Source organism: Argopecten irradians, chromosome 8 (genome assembly GCF_041381155.1).
Source record: "Argopecten irradians isolate NY chromosome 8, Ai_NY, whole genome shotgun sequence".
In the NCBI taxonomy this organism is placed as follows: domain Eukaryota; kingdom Metazoa; phylum Mollusca; class Bivalvia; order Pectinida; family Pectinidae; genus Argopecten; species Argopecten irradians.
In genome coordinates, this window is record NC_091141.1 from 39,474,062 (window position 1) to 39,491,581 (window position 17,520).

The window sequence follows — 17,520 nt, forward strand, 5'->3', positions numbered from 1 at the left end:
GGCTGACCCCCCGGGGGCCTGAGGGGTGGGGCCAAAAGGGGTCAATTTGGCTATTTCCATATAAACAACTTCTTCTCTGAAACCAAGCATGGGATAGCACCCATAATGCAATGGTAGCATCCTTATAGGGTGGGGATTCAAAATTGTACAAATGATGGGGCTGACCCCCCGGGGGCCTGAGGGGCGGGGTCAAATGGGGTCAATTTGGCTATTTCCATATAAACGACTTCTTCTCTGAAACTAAGCATGAGATAGCACTCATAATGCAATTGTAGTATCGTTATAGGGTGGGGATTCAAAATTGTACAAATGATGGGGCTGACCCCCGGGGGGCCTGAGGGGCGAGGTCAAAAGGGGTCAATTTGGCTATTTCCATATAAACGACTTCTTCTCTGACACCAAGCATGGGATAGCACCCATAATGCAATGGTAGCATCCTTATAGGGTGGGGATTCAAAATTGTACAAATAATGGGGCTGACCCCCCGGGGGCCTGAGGGGCGGGGTCAAAAGTAGTCAATTTGGCTATTTCCATATAAACGACTTCTTCTCTGAAACTAAGCATGGTATAGCACCCATAATGCAATGGTAGCATCCTTATAGGGTGAGAATTCAAAATTGCGCAAAAGATAGGGCTGACCCCCCGGGGGTCTGAGGGGCAAGGTCAAAAGCGGTCAATTTGGCTATTTCCATATAAATGACTTCTTCTCTGCAACTAAGCATGGTATAGCACCCATTATGCAATGGTAGCATCCTTATAGGGTGGGGATTCCAAATTGTGCAAATGATGGGGCTGACCCCCCGGATCCTGAGGAGCGGGGTCAATAGGGGTCAATTTGGCTATTTCCATATAAATGACTTCTTCTCTGCAACTAAGCATGGTATAGCACCCATTATGCAATGGTAGCATCCTTGTAGGCTGGGGATTCCAAATTGAGCAAATGATAGGGCTGACCCCCGGGGACCTGAGGGGCGGGGTCAAAAGTGGTCAATTTCCATATAAATGACTTTTTCTCTGCAACTTAACATGGGATTGCGCTCATAATGCAATGGTTACATCCTTATAGGGTTTGGATTCAAAATTTTGCAAATGATGGGGCTGACCCCCCGGGGGCCTGAAGGGTGGGGTCAAAAGGGGTCAATTTAGCTATTTCCATATAAACGACTTCTTCTCTGCAACTAAGAATGGAAGAGCACTTATAATGCAATGGTAGCATCCTTATAGGGTTGGGATTTGAAATTGTACAAATGATAGGGCTTACCCCCTGGCCTTAAACGGCAATATATGCGAGGTCAAAAAGGTCAATTAGGCTACTATTTTCATATAAATTACTTTGTCTCTGAACCTATGTATTGGATAGCATATTTGTATGGTATCAATAGCATCATTGTATGGTTGTGATTCAAAATTAAACTTTGGGAGTCAATTTTGCTTATTTTTCTAATTGTCAGAGTCTTGTGATAATTACAAACAAAAAACCAGGTGAGCGATACAGGCCCTCTGGGCCTCTTGTTTAAACTATTTCGTCCCTGAAATTCACTGTAAAATTTTTATGTCATGGCGCGTCGTCCGTCGTCCGCCCGTCCTTCCGTCCGTCAACATTTCCTTTAAATCGCTACTAGTCATAGAGTTCTGCATGGATTGTAACCAAATTTGGCCACAAGCATCCTTGGGGAAGGGGGAACAGAACTTGTATAAATTTTGGCTCTGACCCCCCGGGGGCAGGAGAGGCGTGGCCCAATAGGGGAAATAGAGGTAAATCCTTTAAATCGCTACTTGTCCTAGAGTTCTGCATGGATTGTAACCAAAATTAGCCACAAACATCCTTGGGTGAGGGGGAACAGAACTTGTATAAATTTTGGCTCTGACCCCCCGGGGGCAGGAGGGGCGGGGCCCAATAGGGGAAATAGAGGTAAATCCTTTAAATCGCTACTTGTCCTAGAGTTCTACATGGATTGTAACCAAAATTAGCCTCAAACATCCTTGGGGGAAGTGGAAAAGAACTTGTATAAATTTTGGCTCTGATCCCCCAGGGGCAGAAGGGGCGGGGCCCAATAGGGGAAATAGAGGTAAATTCTATAAATCGCTACTTGTCCTAGAGTTCTAAAAGGATTGTAACCAAATTTGGCCACATACATCCTTGCGGGAAGGGAAACAGAACTTGTATAAATTTTGGCTCTGACCCCCCGGGGGCAGGAGGGGCAGGGCTGAATAGGGGAAATAGAGGTAAATCCTTTAAATCGCTACTAGTCATAGAGTTCTGCATGGATTGTAACCAAATTTGGCCATAAACATCCTTGTGGGAGGGGGAACAGAACTTGTATAAATTTTGGCTCTGACCCCCTGGGGACAGGAGGGGGGGCCAATAGGGGAAATAAAGGTAAATTCTATAAATCGCTAAATCGCTACTTGTCCTAGAGTTCTAAAAGGATTGTAACCAAATTTGGCCACAGACATCCTTGCGGGAAGGGAAACAGAACTTGTATAAATTTTGGCTCTGACCCCCCGGGGGCAGGAGGGGCTGAGGGCTGAATAGGGGAAATAGAGGTAAATCCTTTAAATCGCTTCTAGTCATAGAGTTCTGCACGTATTGTAACCAAATTTGGCCACAGACATCGTTGCGGGAAGGGAAACAGAACTTGTATAAATTTTGGCTCTGACCCCCCGGGGGCAGGAGGGGCAGGGCTGAATAGGGGAAATAGAGGTAAATCCTTTAAATCGCTACTAATAGAGGATGGATTGTAACCAAATTTGGCCACATACATCCTTTGGGGAGGGAAACAGAACTTGTATAAAATTTTGGCTCTGACCCCCGGGCGGGGGCGGGCTGAATAGGGGAAATAGAGGTAAATCCTTTAAATCGCTACTTGTCCTAGAGTTCTGCATGGATTGTAACCAAATTTGGCCACAAACATCCTTGGGGGAGGGGGAACAGAACTTGTATAAATTTTGGCTCTGACCCCCCGGGGGCAGGAGGGGCGGGGCCCAATAGAGGAAATAGAGGTAAATTCTTTAAATCGCTACTTGTCCTAGAGTTCTGCATGGATTGTAACCAAAATTAGCCACAAACATCCTTGGGGGAAGGGGAACAGAACTTGTATAAATTTTGGCTCTGACCCCCCGGGGGCAGGAGGGGCGGGGCCCAATAGGGGAAATAGAGGTAAATTCTTTAAATCGCTACTTGTCCTAGAGTTCTGCATGGATTGTAACCAAAATTAGCCACAAACATCCTTGGGGGAAGGGAAAAGAACTTGTATAAATTTTGGCTCTGATCCCCCAGGGGCAGAAGGGGCGGGGCCCAATAGGGGAAATAGAGGTAAATTCTATAAATCGCTACTTGTCCTAGAGTTCTAAAAGGATTGTAACCAAATTTGGCCACAGACATCCTTGCGGGAAGGGAAACAGAACTTGTATAAATTTTGGCTCTGACCCCCGGGGCAGGAGGGGCAGGGGCTGAATAGGGGAAATAGAGGTAAATCCTTTAAATCGCTACTAGTCATAGAGTTCTGCATGGATTGTAACCAAATTTGGCCATAAACATCCTTGTGGGAGGGGGAACAGAACTTGTATAAATTTTGGCTCTGACCCCCTGGGGGCAGGAGGGGGGGGGGCCCAATAGGGGAAATAGAGGTAAATTCTATAAATCGCTACTTGTCCTAGAGTTCTAAAAGGATTGTAACCAAATTTGGCCACAGACATCCTTGGGGAAGGGGAACAGAACTTGTATAAATTTTGGCTCTGACCCCCCGGGGGCAGGAGGGGCGGGCCCAATAGGGGAAATAGAGGTAAATCCTTTAAATCGCTACTTGTCCTAGAGTTCTGCATGGATTGTAACCAAATTTGGCCACAAACATCCTTGGGGGAGGGGGAACAGAACTTGTATAAATTTTGGCTCTGACCCCCTGGGGGCAGGAGGGGCGGGGCCCAATAGGGGAAATAGAGGTAAATATCTTTAAATCGCTACTTGTCCTAGAGTTCTGCATGGATTGTAACCAAATTTAGCCACAAACATCCTTGGGGGAAGGGGAACAGAACTTGTATAAATTTTGGCTCTGACCCCCCGGGGGCAGGAGGGGCGGGGCCCAATAGGGGAAATAGAGGTAAATCTTTAAATCGCTACTTGTCCTAGAGTTCTACATGGATTGTAACCAAAATTTGGCCTCAAACATCCTTGGGGGAAGTGGAAACAGAACTTGTATAAATTTTGGCTCTGATCCCCCGGGGCAGAGGGGCGGGGCCCAATAGGGGAAATAGAGGTAAATTCTATAAATCGCTACTTGTCCTAGAGTTCTAAAAGGATTGTAACCAAATTTGGCCACAATACATCCTTGCGGGAAGGGAAACAGAACTTGTATAAATTTTGGCTCTGACCCCCCGGGGGCAGGAGGGGCAGGGCTGAATAGGGGAAATAGAGGTAAATCCTTTAAATCGCTACTTGTCCTAGAGTTCTGCATGGATTGTAACCAAATTTGGCCACAAACATCCTTGGGGGAGGGGGAACAGAACTTGTATAAATTTTGGCTCTGACCCCCTGGGGGCAGGGGGGGGGCCCAATAGGGGAAATAGAGGTAAATTCTTTAAATCGCTACTTGTCCTAGAGTTCTGCATGGATTGTAACCAAATTTTGGCCACAAAACATCCTTGGGGAAGGGAAACAGAACTTGTATAAATTTTGGCTCTGACCCCCCGGGGGCAGGAGGGCGGGGCCCAATAGGGGAAATAGAGGTAAATCCTTTAAATCGCTACTTGTCCTAGAGTTCTGCATGGATTGTAACCAAAATTGGCCACAAACATCCTTGGGGGAAGGGGAACAGAACTTGTATAAATTTTGGCTCTGACCCCCCGGGGGCAGGAGGGGCGGGGCCCAATAGGGCAAATAGAGGTAAATCCTTTAAATCGCTACTTGTCCTAGAGTTCTAAAAGGATTGTAACCAAATTTGGCCACAGACATCCTTGCGGGAAGGGAAACAGAACTTGTATAAATTTTGGCTCTGACCCCCCGGGGGCAGGATGGGCAGGGCTGAATAGGGGAAATAGAGGTAAATCCTTTAAATCGCTACTAGTCATAGAGTTCTGCATGGATTGTAACCAAATTTGGCCATAAACATCCTTGGGGGAAGGGGAACAGAACTTGTATAAATTTTTGCTCTGACCCTCCAGGGACAGGAGGGGCGGGGCCCAATAGGGGAAATAGAGGTAAATCCTATAAATCGCTACTTGTCCTAGAGTTCTAAAAGGATTGTAACCAAATTTGGCCACAGACATCCTTGCGGGAAGGGAAACAGAACTTGTATAAATTTTGGCTCTGACCCCCCGGGGGCAGGAGGGGCAGGGCTGAATAGGGGAAATAGAGGTAAATCCTTTAAATCGCTTCTAGTCATAGAGTTCTGCACGTATTGTAACCAAATTTGGCCACAGACATCGTTGCGGGAAGGGAAACAGAACTTGTATAAATTTTGGCTCTGACCCCCCGGGGGCAGGAGGGGCGGGGCCCAATAGGGGAAATAGAGGTAAATCCTTTAAATCGCTACTAGTCATAGAGTTCTGCATGGATTGTAACCAAATTTGGCCACATACATCCTTGCGGGAAGGGAAACAGAACTTGTATAAATTTTGGCTCTGACCCCCCGGGGGCAGGAGGGGCGGGGCCCAATAGGGGAAATAGAGGTAAATCCTTTAAATCGCTACTTGTCCTAGAGTTCTGCATGGAATGTAACCAAATTTGGCCACAAACATCCTTGGGGGAGGGGGAACAGAACTTGTATAAATTTTGGCTCTGACCCCCCGGGGGCAGGAGGGGCGGGGCCCAATAGGGGAAATAGAGGTAAATTCTTTAAATCGCTACTTGTCCTAGAGTTCTGCATGGATTGTAACCAAAATTAGCCACAAACATCCTTGGGTGAGGGGGAACAGAACTTGTATAAATTTTGGCTCTGACCCCCCGGGGGCAGGAGGGGCGGGGCCCAATAGGGGAAATAGAGGTAAATTCTTTAAATCGCTACTTGTCCTAGAGTTCTGCATGGATTGTAACCAAAATTAGCCACAAACATCCTTGGGGGAAGGGGAACAGAACTTGTATAAATTTTGGCTCTGATCCCCCGGGGGCAGAAGGGGGCGGGGCCCAATAGGGGGAAATAGAGGTAAATTCTATAAATCGCTACTTGTCCTAGAGTTCTAAAAGGATTGTAACCAAATTTGGCCACAGACATCCTTGCGGGAAGGGAAACAGAACTTGTATAAATTTTGGCTCTGACCCCCCGGGGGCAGGAGGGGCAGGGCTGAATAGGGGAAATAGAGGTAAATCCTTTAAATCGCTACTAGTCATAGAGTTCTGCATGGATTGTAACCAAATTTGGCCATAAACATCCTTGTGGGAAGGGGAACAGAACTTGTATAAATTTTGGCTCTGACCCCCTGGGGACAGGAGGGGGGGGGCCAATAGGGGAAATAAAGGTAAATTCTATAAATCGCTACTTGTCCTAGAGTTCTAAAAGGATTGTAACCAAATTTGGCCACAGACATCCTTGCGGGAAGGGAAACAGAACTTGTATAAATTTTGGCTCTGACCCCCCGGGGGCAGGGCTGAATAGGGGAAATAGAGGTAAATCCTTTAAATCGCTACTTGTCCTAGAGTTCTGCATGGGATGTAACCAAATTTGGCCACAAACATCCTTGGGGGAGGGGGAACAGAACTTGTATAAATTTTGGCTCTGACCCCCTGGGGGCAGGAGGGGCGGGGCCCAATAGAGGAAATAGAGGTAAATTCTTTAAATCGCTACTTGTCCTAGAGTTCTGCATGGATTGTAACCAAAATTAGCCACAAACATCCTTGGGTGAGGGGGAACAGAACTTGTATAAATTTTGGCTCTGACCCCCCGGAGGCAGGAGGGGCGGGGCCCAATAGGGGAAATAGAGGTAATTCTTTAAATCCCTACTTGTCCTAGATTTCTGTATGGATTGTAACCAAAATTAGCCTCAAACATCCTTGGGGGAAGGGGAACAGAACTTGTATAAATTTTGGCTCTGATCCCCCAGGGGCAGGAGGGGCGGGGCCCAATAGGGGAAATAGAGGTAAATCCTTTAAATCGCTACTAGTCATAGAGTTCTACATGGATTGTAACCAAATTTGGCCACATACATCCTTGCGGGAAGGGAAACAGAACTTGTATAAATTTTAGCTCTGACCCCCCGGGGGCAGGAGGGGCGGGGCCCAATAGGGGAAATAGAGGTAAATCCTTTAAATCGCTACTTGTCCTAGAGTTCTGCATGGAATGTAACCAAATTTGGCCACAAACATCCTTGGGGGAGGGGGAACAGAACTTGTATAAATTTTGGCTCTGACCCCCTGGGGGCAGGAGGGGCGGGGCCCAATAGGGGAAATAGAGGTAAATCCTTTAAATCGCTACTTGTCCTAGAGTTCTGCATGGATTGTAACCAAAATTAGCCACAAACATCCTTGGGTGAGGGGGAACAGAACTTGTATAAATTTTGGCTCTGACCCCCCGGGGGCAGGAGAGGCGGGGCCCAATAGGGGAAATAGAGGTAATTCTTTAAATCGCTACTTGTCCTAGATTTCTACATGGATTGTAACCAAAATTAGCCTCAAACATCCTTGGGGGAAGTGGAAAAGAACTTGTATAAATTTTGGCTCTGATCCCCCAGGGGCAGAAGGGGCGGGGCCCAATAGGGGAAATAGAGGTAAATTCTATAAATCGCTACTTGTCCTAGAGTTCTAAAAGGATTGTAACCAAATTTGGCCACAGACATCCTTGCGGGAAGGGAAACAGAACTTGTATAAATTTTGGCTCTGACCCCCCGGGGGCAGGAGGGGCAGGGCTGAATAGGGGAAATAGAGGTAAATCCTTTAAATCGCTACTAGTCATAGAGTTCTGCATGGATTGTAACCAAATTTGGCCATAAACATCCTTGTGGGAGGGGGAACAGAACTTGTATAAATTTTGGCTCTGACCCCCTGGGGACAGGAGGGGGGGCCAATAGGGGAAATAAAGGTAAATTCTATAAATCGCTACTTGTCCTAGAGTTCTAAAAGGATTGTAACCAAATTTGGCCACAGACATCCTTGCGGGAAGGGAAACAGAACTTGTATAAATTTTGGCTCTGACCCCCCGGGGGCAGGAGGGGCAGGGCTGAATAGGGGAAATAGAGGTAAATCCTTTAAATCGCTTCTAGTCATAGAGTTCTGCACGTATTGTAACCAAATTTGGCCACAGACATCGTTGCGGGAAGGGAAACAGAACTTGTATAAATTTTGGCTCTGACCCCCCGGGGGCAGGAGGGGCGGGGCCCAATAGGGGAAATAGAGGTAAATCCTTTAAATCGCTACTAGTCATAGAGTTCTGCGCGTATTTTAACCAAATTTGGCCACAAACACCCTGGGTGGAAGGGAAACAGAACTTGTATAAATTTTTGCTCTGACACCCTGGGGGCAGGAGAGGTGGGGCCCAATAGAGGAAATAGAGGTAAATCCTTTAAATCGCTACTAGTCATAGAGTTCTGCATGGAATGTAACCAAATTTGGCCACAAACATCCATGGGGAAAGGGGAACAGAACTTGTATAAATTTTGGCTCTGGCCCCCCGGGGGCAGGACGGATGGGGCCCAATAGGGGAAATAGAGGTAAATCCTATAAATCGCTACTTGTCCTAGAGTTTTGCTTGGATTGTGACCAAATTTGGCCATAAACATCCTTTGGGGAAGGAGAACAGAACTTTGGCTCTGACCCCCTGGGGGCAGGAGGGGTGGGGCCCAATAGGGGACTTAGAGGTTAATATTAAAATTCCTTCAAAAAAGAAACAATGAACCTGTATTCAGAACATTACTTGGCATTACAAACCAGGTGAGCGATACAGGCCCTCTGGGCCTCTTGTTTCAAGTTTGATTGGCCATTTCCAAAGGTCATCCGGACATGACCCCTAATGGGATTTTTTCAGATCCTCTTATCAAATGTAGTGATAATAAGGATCTGTATTTTAATCAGATTGGGTTTTAAATATCTGAATACAAATTGGTCCAAGCACTATTTTTCATTTCAATTTCATTTTATTTCCAAATGTAATATGAATTGCATACACCATATATAGGATCTTAAATGAGTGTTCATTTCATTTGGGGTTTAATGATTTTTTACAATCCTTGGCGAGCAAAAAGAATCATAATTTCGAGATGAAACACACATTTCAGGTACTTTTTCAAAGAACTTCAACATCAAAATGTTCTTGCAAAACAGCCATTTTGTTCCGCTGCCCTCGAAATCCTGACGTCACTTAATTGCTTCTGTTATGACGTCTCAGTGAATTTCCTGCTCACAGTTGACACAGCAAATGACAAATGCAAAAATATTACACAGGTGAAAATATCAGGATATCAGGCGAATTATGTGATAAAAATGTATATTACAATACACGGTATAAAATGCTGGTTACATTATGTAAAATGTTTTGAGCACATTAGTTCCATCTGATGTAATTGAAATAAAACATAGATTTGTGGAATACAACTAAAATATATTAAATAAAGTTACTCCAAAGGACCAAGGTGAGCTTATGTGATACCGCGGCGTCCATTCGAATTCTTCAAAATCGCTTGTAGGATTTTTACAAACTTCGACTGGTAGCATCTTTATAACTTAAAATTAAACAGATGATTGGACTGACCTCCAGGGGGTCAAAAGGGGTCAGTGTGGCTATTTCTATATAAACAACTTCTCTGAATATATTGCATTGGGAACATCCTTTTGGGGTGGAAATTCAAAGCTGTACAAATGGTTTGAAGGCCTTAAGGTCGGGGCTAAAAGTGGTCAATCTGGCTATCTCCATATAAACAACTTCCTCGTAAGACTCCGTATTCAAATTAACCGTTAAATCATACTTAAGTTCTAATCTTTAATGTTTCGTTTTATCATACATACATGAAGATAATGCTAATAGAATTTAATGATTGAGTTTAAGAAAACCAAATAAAAGCAATAAAATTGATGAATACTTAAAATCTTGATTATTAAATAAAACTATCGTATGTATACCATACATAGCTATAAGCACAGGGCTTACATACCGCGTCCAAAATGTCAATGACATCATTGTAACTCTAACTCCCTCTCGGGGACGAGGCATAGGAAAGAACAGACACCTTCAATATTATCAATTATGTACTAACACTATATTTCTAATCTAATTAAAATGATGACCGGTTAGGACAATTGTATGTTAATTATAATGGACAGTTATTTTGCATCTTGTGTGCATCTATCGGTAATTATTACGACCAGTTATCTAATCTAATGGTATTCTTTAAAGAAAATAAATGACTTTTTTTTAAAATTGTCATACATTGAATATTGACCAAAGTCTTGATGTGGAAATATATATGTTCAACGGCATCAATGTAACGCCCCCTCCCCCTCGGGAACAAGGCATGGTGTTATAGGAAGCCACAAACCACATTCGATATCATAACTTATGTACTAACACTATAAGTGCAAATTTTAAGATGAAGCATAAAATAAAACCGTAAAATCTTTTATCAAATTAATCTTGTAAAATGATCAGCGGCTGGGACAATTCTAATGTAAATATTATGGACAGTTATTTTGCCTCCTGTTTGTATTTATCAGTAATTATGGACATCAGTTATGTAATCTGATAGACTGTATTCCTATATTTAACTTACAAAATAATTTACTTTTTATAATTGTGATACATTGAATATTGACCTAAGTCCTGATATGGTAATATATCCGATTAACTTGAGCCAATTTACTACCATGTTACATCAATGAAAATGAAATCAAAGCTAAAATCATAAGGTCACAGATTCCTGCGAAGAAGGGACGGTACAAGCCTTCAGCAGAATACAAAATATGAAAAAAATAAAGGAGTTTGTATTGCGAAATATTGCTGAACCTAACTTTAACTAGATTACTTTAAACTTACTGCATCTTGCAAGAATGGTTTAACCTGGTGACATTACATTTTGACTCAAATGAAAAGTATAGACCTAACAGTCCTGATAGTGATATATAAGTACAAAGGGAAAATGTCATCACAAAAGTTGTTTTATCAAAGTGGTCAGATCAACTGAAATAAGCGAATAGAATTGCGATCTGATCTTGACTGATTCGTCAAAACAAGCTTATCACCATACACGAATATAGCTAGCGGTTTTGTGATACCGTCCGCTGCTGTTAACAGTTCCCTGACGTTTGTCCCGTCCCCAGACATCTGTACCACGTTGTTTGACTCCCATCCACAGACATAGACGTTACTCTCCATGTCCACATCCACTCCATATGCGTAGCGTACTATACCTACATTCAACACGTCCTTGTATAGATTGTCAGTAGACAGACTACCGACGGCCGTACCTCCAGGATTGTTGATGTGGTAAGGAAGGAAGAGAGTCCCGGTACGGTGGTCTTGAGATAATGCGTATATACAATTAGGGCATTGTTGTAGCATCTGTGTCTTACCGTCCTTTGTCACCCGGTACACTTCTGTACCTGAACTCACGATGAACTCTCCATTTCTGTACGTTATACCGTAACATGTTTTCCCAATGTTTATTACATTCGATAATGTAAGTTTAGAGGATGTAACTGTCACCACATGTACACCATTACCTATCGCAGCTGCAACAGTAGTGTTGTCTACCAAACACAAATCATAAGGTATTCCATTCACCTTCAACTCATCCACAACATCTCCGTCAGTGTTGATTAATTTCAGCTTCTGATTGTTATAATCTCCTACAACAATACTGCCGTCAGGAGTGATAACAACTCCACGAGCATCACAATTGGACCGATCTGATTTCATTTTTATGTTCACTTTTCTTACCTCCTTTAGTTCACATTCTGATAAAGGTTTGGTTAGGCCTGGGACATCTGTAAATTGTCTCTGTTGCTTCTGGACGACAATTTTACCAAAGTTCAGACTTGTTCCATCAAATTCTGCTTCGTGCTTAAGACTGACAATAGAGCTCGTCATCCTCATCTCTTTGACTAAATCTTTCCAAGCATCCAGCTCTGTTTGTCCTCTCTGGTACAATAAAATCGTACCCATGTGGTCGTTCTGCTGCCGGGCTGTAGCAGTTGATTCCATTGTATTCTGCATAGCGATCTTCAGTCGTTCACACTTTTGACTTGTCGCCTTCAGATTGTCACTCTCCACTTTGTACTTAGCTATCAAATCATCTGTGATTTCCTTCTTCATTTCTTTCATTCGTTGGATGAACCGTTCTTCCATATCGTCGATGCTCTGTAATGCCGACTCCTTGTCGTCTGCAATGCTCTGTAAATATTGCTGGAAGTTCTTTACCGCCGATTCCAGTGAGTCAGTAGCCTTTTGTAGGTAGGTCGTCGTTTCTTTGAGTGTTGAGTTTCTGTCCAATGTACTACAGTAATCTTCAGTGGTTGCTACATCGTTGCATTTCCTGTGACCGACTGTTATACATTTGGTGCAGCCGAAAGTTTTATGATCGACGCAAAAGTAATCCATCTTCTCATTGTGTTTGTCGCATTTCTTGGTCAGTGTTTCTGATCGTAGTAAAAGGTTACCACCGGAAGCTCTGATATCCATACCATCACAGTTGGGGTGTATGATATCATGGTGATTTAGTTTACAAGACTCGCAAAACAAACACTGGGTAGTCTTACACCAGAACTGAGCCAGAACCTTCTTGTCTTTAGTTTTTTCACAATACGTACAGTAGTGACTCTCTGTTGAACCGCTCTTCATTTGTATCAACTCCATGACAACTTTGTCTACAGGAAACTGCTCGGCCCATTTGTCCTTATCCTCAGTCTTATCAATAGGGTGAGTAAGTGTTCTACATACCGGACAAGTAAAGGTAGTCGCCGTATCCCTCTTCCCCGACACCTCACTGGTGATGTAAGTACTCAGACATTCCTGACAAAGAGAATGGTGACATGGTAGACATCTTGGCTGGTGAAGCTGTTCCAGACAGATCGGGCACTCCAGGAGGTGTGAGTCCGACTGATTACTGTCTTTAGGGATCGATTCCTGATTGGGACCACCTTCTGCCATGACGGTATCAGTCGATGATTAGGTATCCTGAAACAGAAAACAACGATGCAGCTTTTTAAAGATTTTTTTAAAATAAAATATATCAACCCCACAGTTTAATTACCGAACCTATAAAATACAATAACACATGGCATATTTGTTATTGTAATATTTGATATCTGTTCTTATACAATAGTGTCAATTTACATAGAATGTGTGCCCAATATTATGGTTTATATCATTATAATCGGTAGGTCTGAGGTTATAACGCATTGGTAGAATAAAATAGCGACCGAGGGCGTAGCTACTCTACCAGGGCGGTATAACACCTTATGGACTGAATCAAAGTTCTTTAATTTTTATATTAGATATTGTCAAAATGTTTGCTTCGTGCAATTTAGAAATGCATGGACGACGGGGTATTGTGACGTAATAATCGCAATATCGACTTGGGAATGACGCCACGTCAATAGGAATATCAGGTGTGACATCACAATATTGATCGATATTTCTAAAAATAGAAACATCGAGTCAATATGCGTTCTGAAAATTTAAATATCTAGTCAATACGCTAAATATCGCCCTCCACGTGACAGCGTATTTACCAAGAGGAATAGTATAAAATCGGATCATATCCAATATATCCTTATATGCAGTTGATTTTACTGTATATGCGATAGATATGTCTTTATATTTGAAACATATGTCTTTATATGCTGCAGATGTATCATTATATGCAGTGCTTTTATAATATTCGTTACATTTTCTACTATACGCGGTCATTAAATCGTTATATTCGGTGCGGGCTTTTCTATTATCATAGGTAGTCATATTGAAAGTTTATTTTAACATCTTTATGTGATGTACAACTTCTATATATGGTGTGCAAACATTTATGTGATGAAGAACAAATCCGGAACATTGGCTAGTGGGAAATTGGGTGATACCTTATGTACACTATGTATTTGTGTGTAAAATCAGTTAAAAACGAGTAAAGTCAGAGATGCTTTAGAAAACAAAAGAATATTGCATGGAGTGCATTGCATTACAGATTGAGTCAATATAATGTACGTACCTTCTCTAACGTTATCACCAAAACGTTGCGTTCTTCAGAGTGACGTCCTGTAGCCGTCGTTCTTCCTTAATTAAATATAAATTATTTTGGCATTTGTCAAAGGAACTACAATAGATAGACAAAAATGACGGTGGGCGGAAAGTATCAAACATCCTAACACGGTGGATGTTAAAGTTCTCTGCTACAAGTTGAGAAAATAATTACAATAAATAGCCTCCTGTCTTACCGAATATATTTTTTCATACATAAATAATAACATGGCTATATCACAAACCTAAATAAACAAAGAGTGGTAGTCACGTGGGGTTAAGATTTCCTGTCTTTTTTTATCTATGTAACATCACAGAAGCTTGACGTTTTTATATACTATATAAAATTTGGCCAATGATGCATTTTATTCCTGTTGTTTTTATATTTACATTGCCAGTGCACAGTACCTATATGTTGCTACTGAACCCAATGTATGATAATTTTCAATATCAACATTGTCACTTAGGCTCTGGCATACTAACACCTTCATCAGAATTAAAGAGGACACGAAAAGACTAGGTTTAATTCTGTGTGATAATTCATTAAAACATATTGAAATATTCTTAAAATGGATCAATGTGAAAATATATTCTAATTAAAATATTTTAAATAGATTGAGGTATTTTATTTATCTTTGTATATCAGCTTTACCTATATGACTTTTTCATCAACTGCTATTGTATAGTCGGTTGTCCATGGGAAAACATCGGAATACACTGACTCACTTTCATATCAAATGATATATTTTCTCTTTGGAGCCGTAGAAGTGTTATTTTCACACTTTAGTTTTTAACTATTTCCCCTTAAAAACGGGAATACTTTAATGTAGATAAAAGCATTGATAGTCATATTTTGGCATGCATTGATGTGTAACATATATTGGGCGTTGTAGTAATATATCATGGTGCGCTAGCGCGCAACATTGAATATGCTAGAACACCCAATGTATATTACACAACAATGCGTGTCAAAAATATGACAACCAATGCTTAAATATAGCAAACTGGTGGTATCTAATTTAACACTATACATTACTTAAAGAACGTCAAACTATCATGGTAACATATACGTAGATACAATCATATTTTAAATATCTGAAATACAAAATGTATGTAAGCGCTTACCGTCAATATTGATAAACGCGTGAAATTCAGGTCAGATATAGGACGGTGTACCTTGTGATTATACGCCTACTCAATAGATATAAGCGCTGTGCATTACATCCACTTTCGGTTTGCATATATCTAACACGGCCATAATATAATCACAATAACCGACCTATTACAGGATATAAACTTACTTTAATGTACGTTTTTGTTGTTAACACAAACTTTATATATCGAGTTATGTCAGTGAGATGATGTTAAAGAGTTATATCCTTAACTTATCTAACATAACTTACCGTCAATATTGGCCAAAACTTCAACTTCATGTCAGGTGATATAGACCGGTGTGTCTGTCTCCGTGACCTAAAGTTGAGTGATATTCGGCAATCCTCGGTCAATTCCGGAAATCACTATAATGGGCACCACAGGGATCTGGGAATTAATCACAGTTTATATCAATATGGACCCAATAGAACATTTTTGACATTTTAGGGGTCTAGATCTAAAATGTGGCCATACTGGTGACTCAAGTGAACATTTTGAAGTAAAAAGAGGTGAAATTCCGTCTTCATACTAGGCGTAAGAAGAACACATTCTTAAAATGACCGACAAATAAGCCATTTTTTAAAAATTATTGTACAGTATATAATTCTACCAAAAATAGAAGTCTCGTGTTTTATACATCTAAAAATAGAGACATTTAGTTTTTAAAAATCACAAAATCTCTTCGATCAAGGTTGAAACGAGACTTCAATGAGACTGAAACCTCACCAGACAAGTATCTGAATTGATGTATGTAAAACCATTTGGTTGAAAGGATATTCAAATAATACCGAAAGGCGAATGCTAAAGCTAAACCAAAGAAAGTGTTTTAACGTTACGCTTCGGCGTCTTTTTTCTTCGTTTTTTTTCTTATTTCGTTGTGGTAAATGTTTGCTTGTTCGTCCTTTTCGTCTACAGGTATTTGTTATTTTTCGATTTTGAATAGCGTATTTTGGAACACACTAAAGCGGAAAGACGAAATGTCTGAAGAAATCAAAATGGCATGCCGCTCTCTGTATTTCCAGTTCATGCACCTAATCCAAATTCAAAACACTTGAGAAGTAGCTCAAATATATTACGACTGTGAAGGTAACCCCATCCTCGATATTCCAGGGGTTACTACAGATATTACGACAGTGAAGGTAACCCCATCCTCGATATTCCAGGGGTTACTACAGATATTACGACAGTGAAGGTAACCCCATCCTCGATATTCCAGGGGTTACTACAGATATTACGACTGTGAAGGTAACCCCATCCTCGATATTCCAGGAGTTACTACAGATATTACGACTGTGAAGGTAACCCCATCCTCGATATTCCAGGAGTTACTACAGATATTACGACTGTGAAGGTAACCCCATCCTCGATATTCCAGGGGTTACTACAGATATTACGACTGTGAAGGTAACCCCATCCTCGATATTCCAGGAGTTACTACAGATATAACGACTGTGAAGGTAACCCCATCCTCGATATTCCAGGAGTTACTACAGATATAACGACTGTGAAGGTAACCCCATCTTCGATATTCCAGGAGTTACTACAGATATAACGACTGTGAAGGTAACCCCATCTTCGATATTCCAGGAGTTACTACAGATATTACGACTGCGAAGGTAACCCCATCCTCGATATTCCAGGGGTTACTACAGATATTACGACTGTGAAGGTAACCCCATCCTCGATATTCCAGGAGTTACTACAGATATAACGACTGTGAAGGTAACCCCATCTTCGATATTCCAGGAGTTACTACAGATATAACGACTGTGAAGGTAACCCCATCTTCGATATTCCAGGAGTTACTACAGATATAACGACTGTGAAGGTAACCCCATCTTCGATATTCCAGGAGTTACTACAGATATAACGACTGTGAAGGTAACCCCATCCTCGATATTCCAGGAGTTACTACAGATATAACGACTGTGAAGGTAACCCCATCTTCGATATTCCAGGGGTGACTACAGATATAACGACTGTGAAGGTAACCCCATCCTTGATATTCCAGGAGTTACTACAGATATTACGACTGTGAAGGTTACCCCATCTTCGATATTCCAGGAGTTACTACAGATATAACGACTGTGAAGGTAACCCCATCCTTGATATTCCAGGAGTTACTACAGATATAACGACTGTGAAGGTAACCCCATCCTTGATATCCAAGGGGTTACTACATATATTACGACAATGAATGTAACACCATCCTCGATATTCC

At 41.8% G+C, this 17,520-nt stretch overlaps 1 protein-coding gene across 2 annotated transcripts; it reads right to left on the reverse strand.

Moving 5' to 3' along the window:
- Positions 1-9,040: 9,040 nt before the first annotated feature.
- Positions 9,041-15,704, reverse strand: LOC138330340 (tripartite motif-containing protein 2-like). 2 transcript variants are annotated; one of them, XM_069277902.1, is made up of 3 exons: positions 15,551-15,704; positions 14,119-14,183; positions 9,041-13,091 (listed from the first exon to the last, which is right to left on the reverse strand). In XM_069277902.1, the coding sequence occupies exon 3, from the start codon at positions 13,062-13,064 to the stop codon at positions 11,088-11,090; it is 1,977 nt and encodes a 658-aa protein (XP_069134003.1). In that variant the 5' UTR covers positions 13,065-13,091; positions 14,119-14,183; positions 15,551-15,704; the 3' UTR covers positions 9,041-11,087. The 2 variants fall into 2 exon arrangements, with proteins under 2 accessions (XP_069134003.1, XP_069134004.1); XM_069277903.1 differs by lacking the exon at positions 14,119-14,183 and having other exon boundaries at positions 15,551-15,680.
- Between the last annotated feature and the right edge of the window lie 1,816 nt (positions 15,705-17,520).

What these genes read in the sequence shown, in the direction of transcription:
- LOC138330340 (XM_069277902.1), bottom strand. Translation starts at nt 13,064, where the DNA reads ATGGCAGAAGGTGGTCCCAATCAGGAATCGATCCCTAAAGACAGTAAT.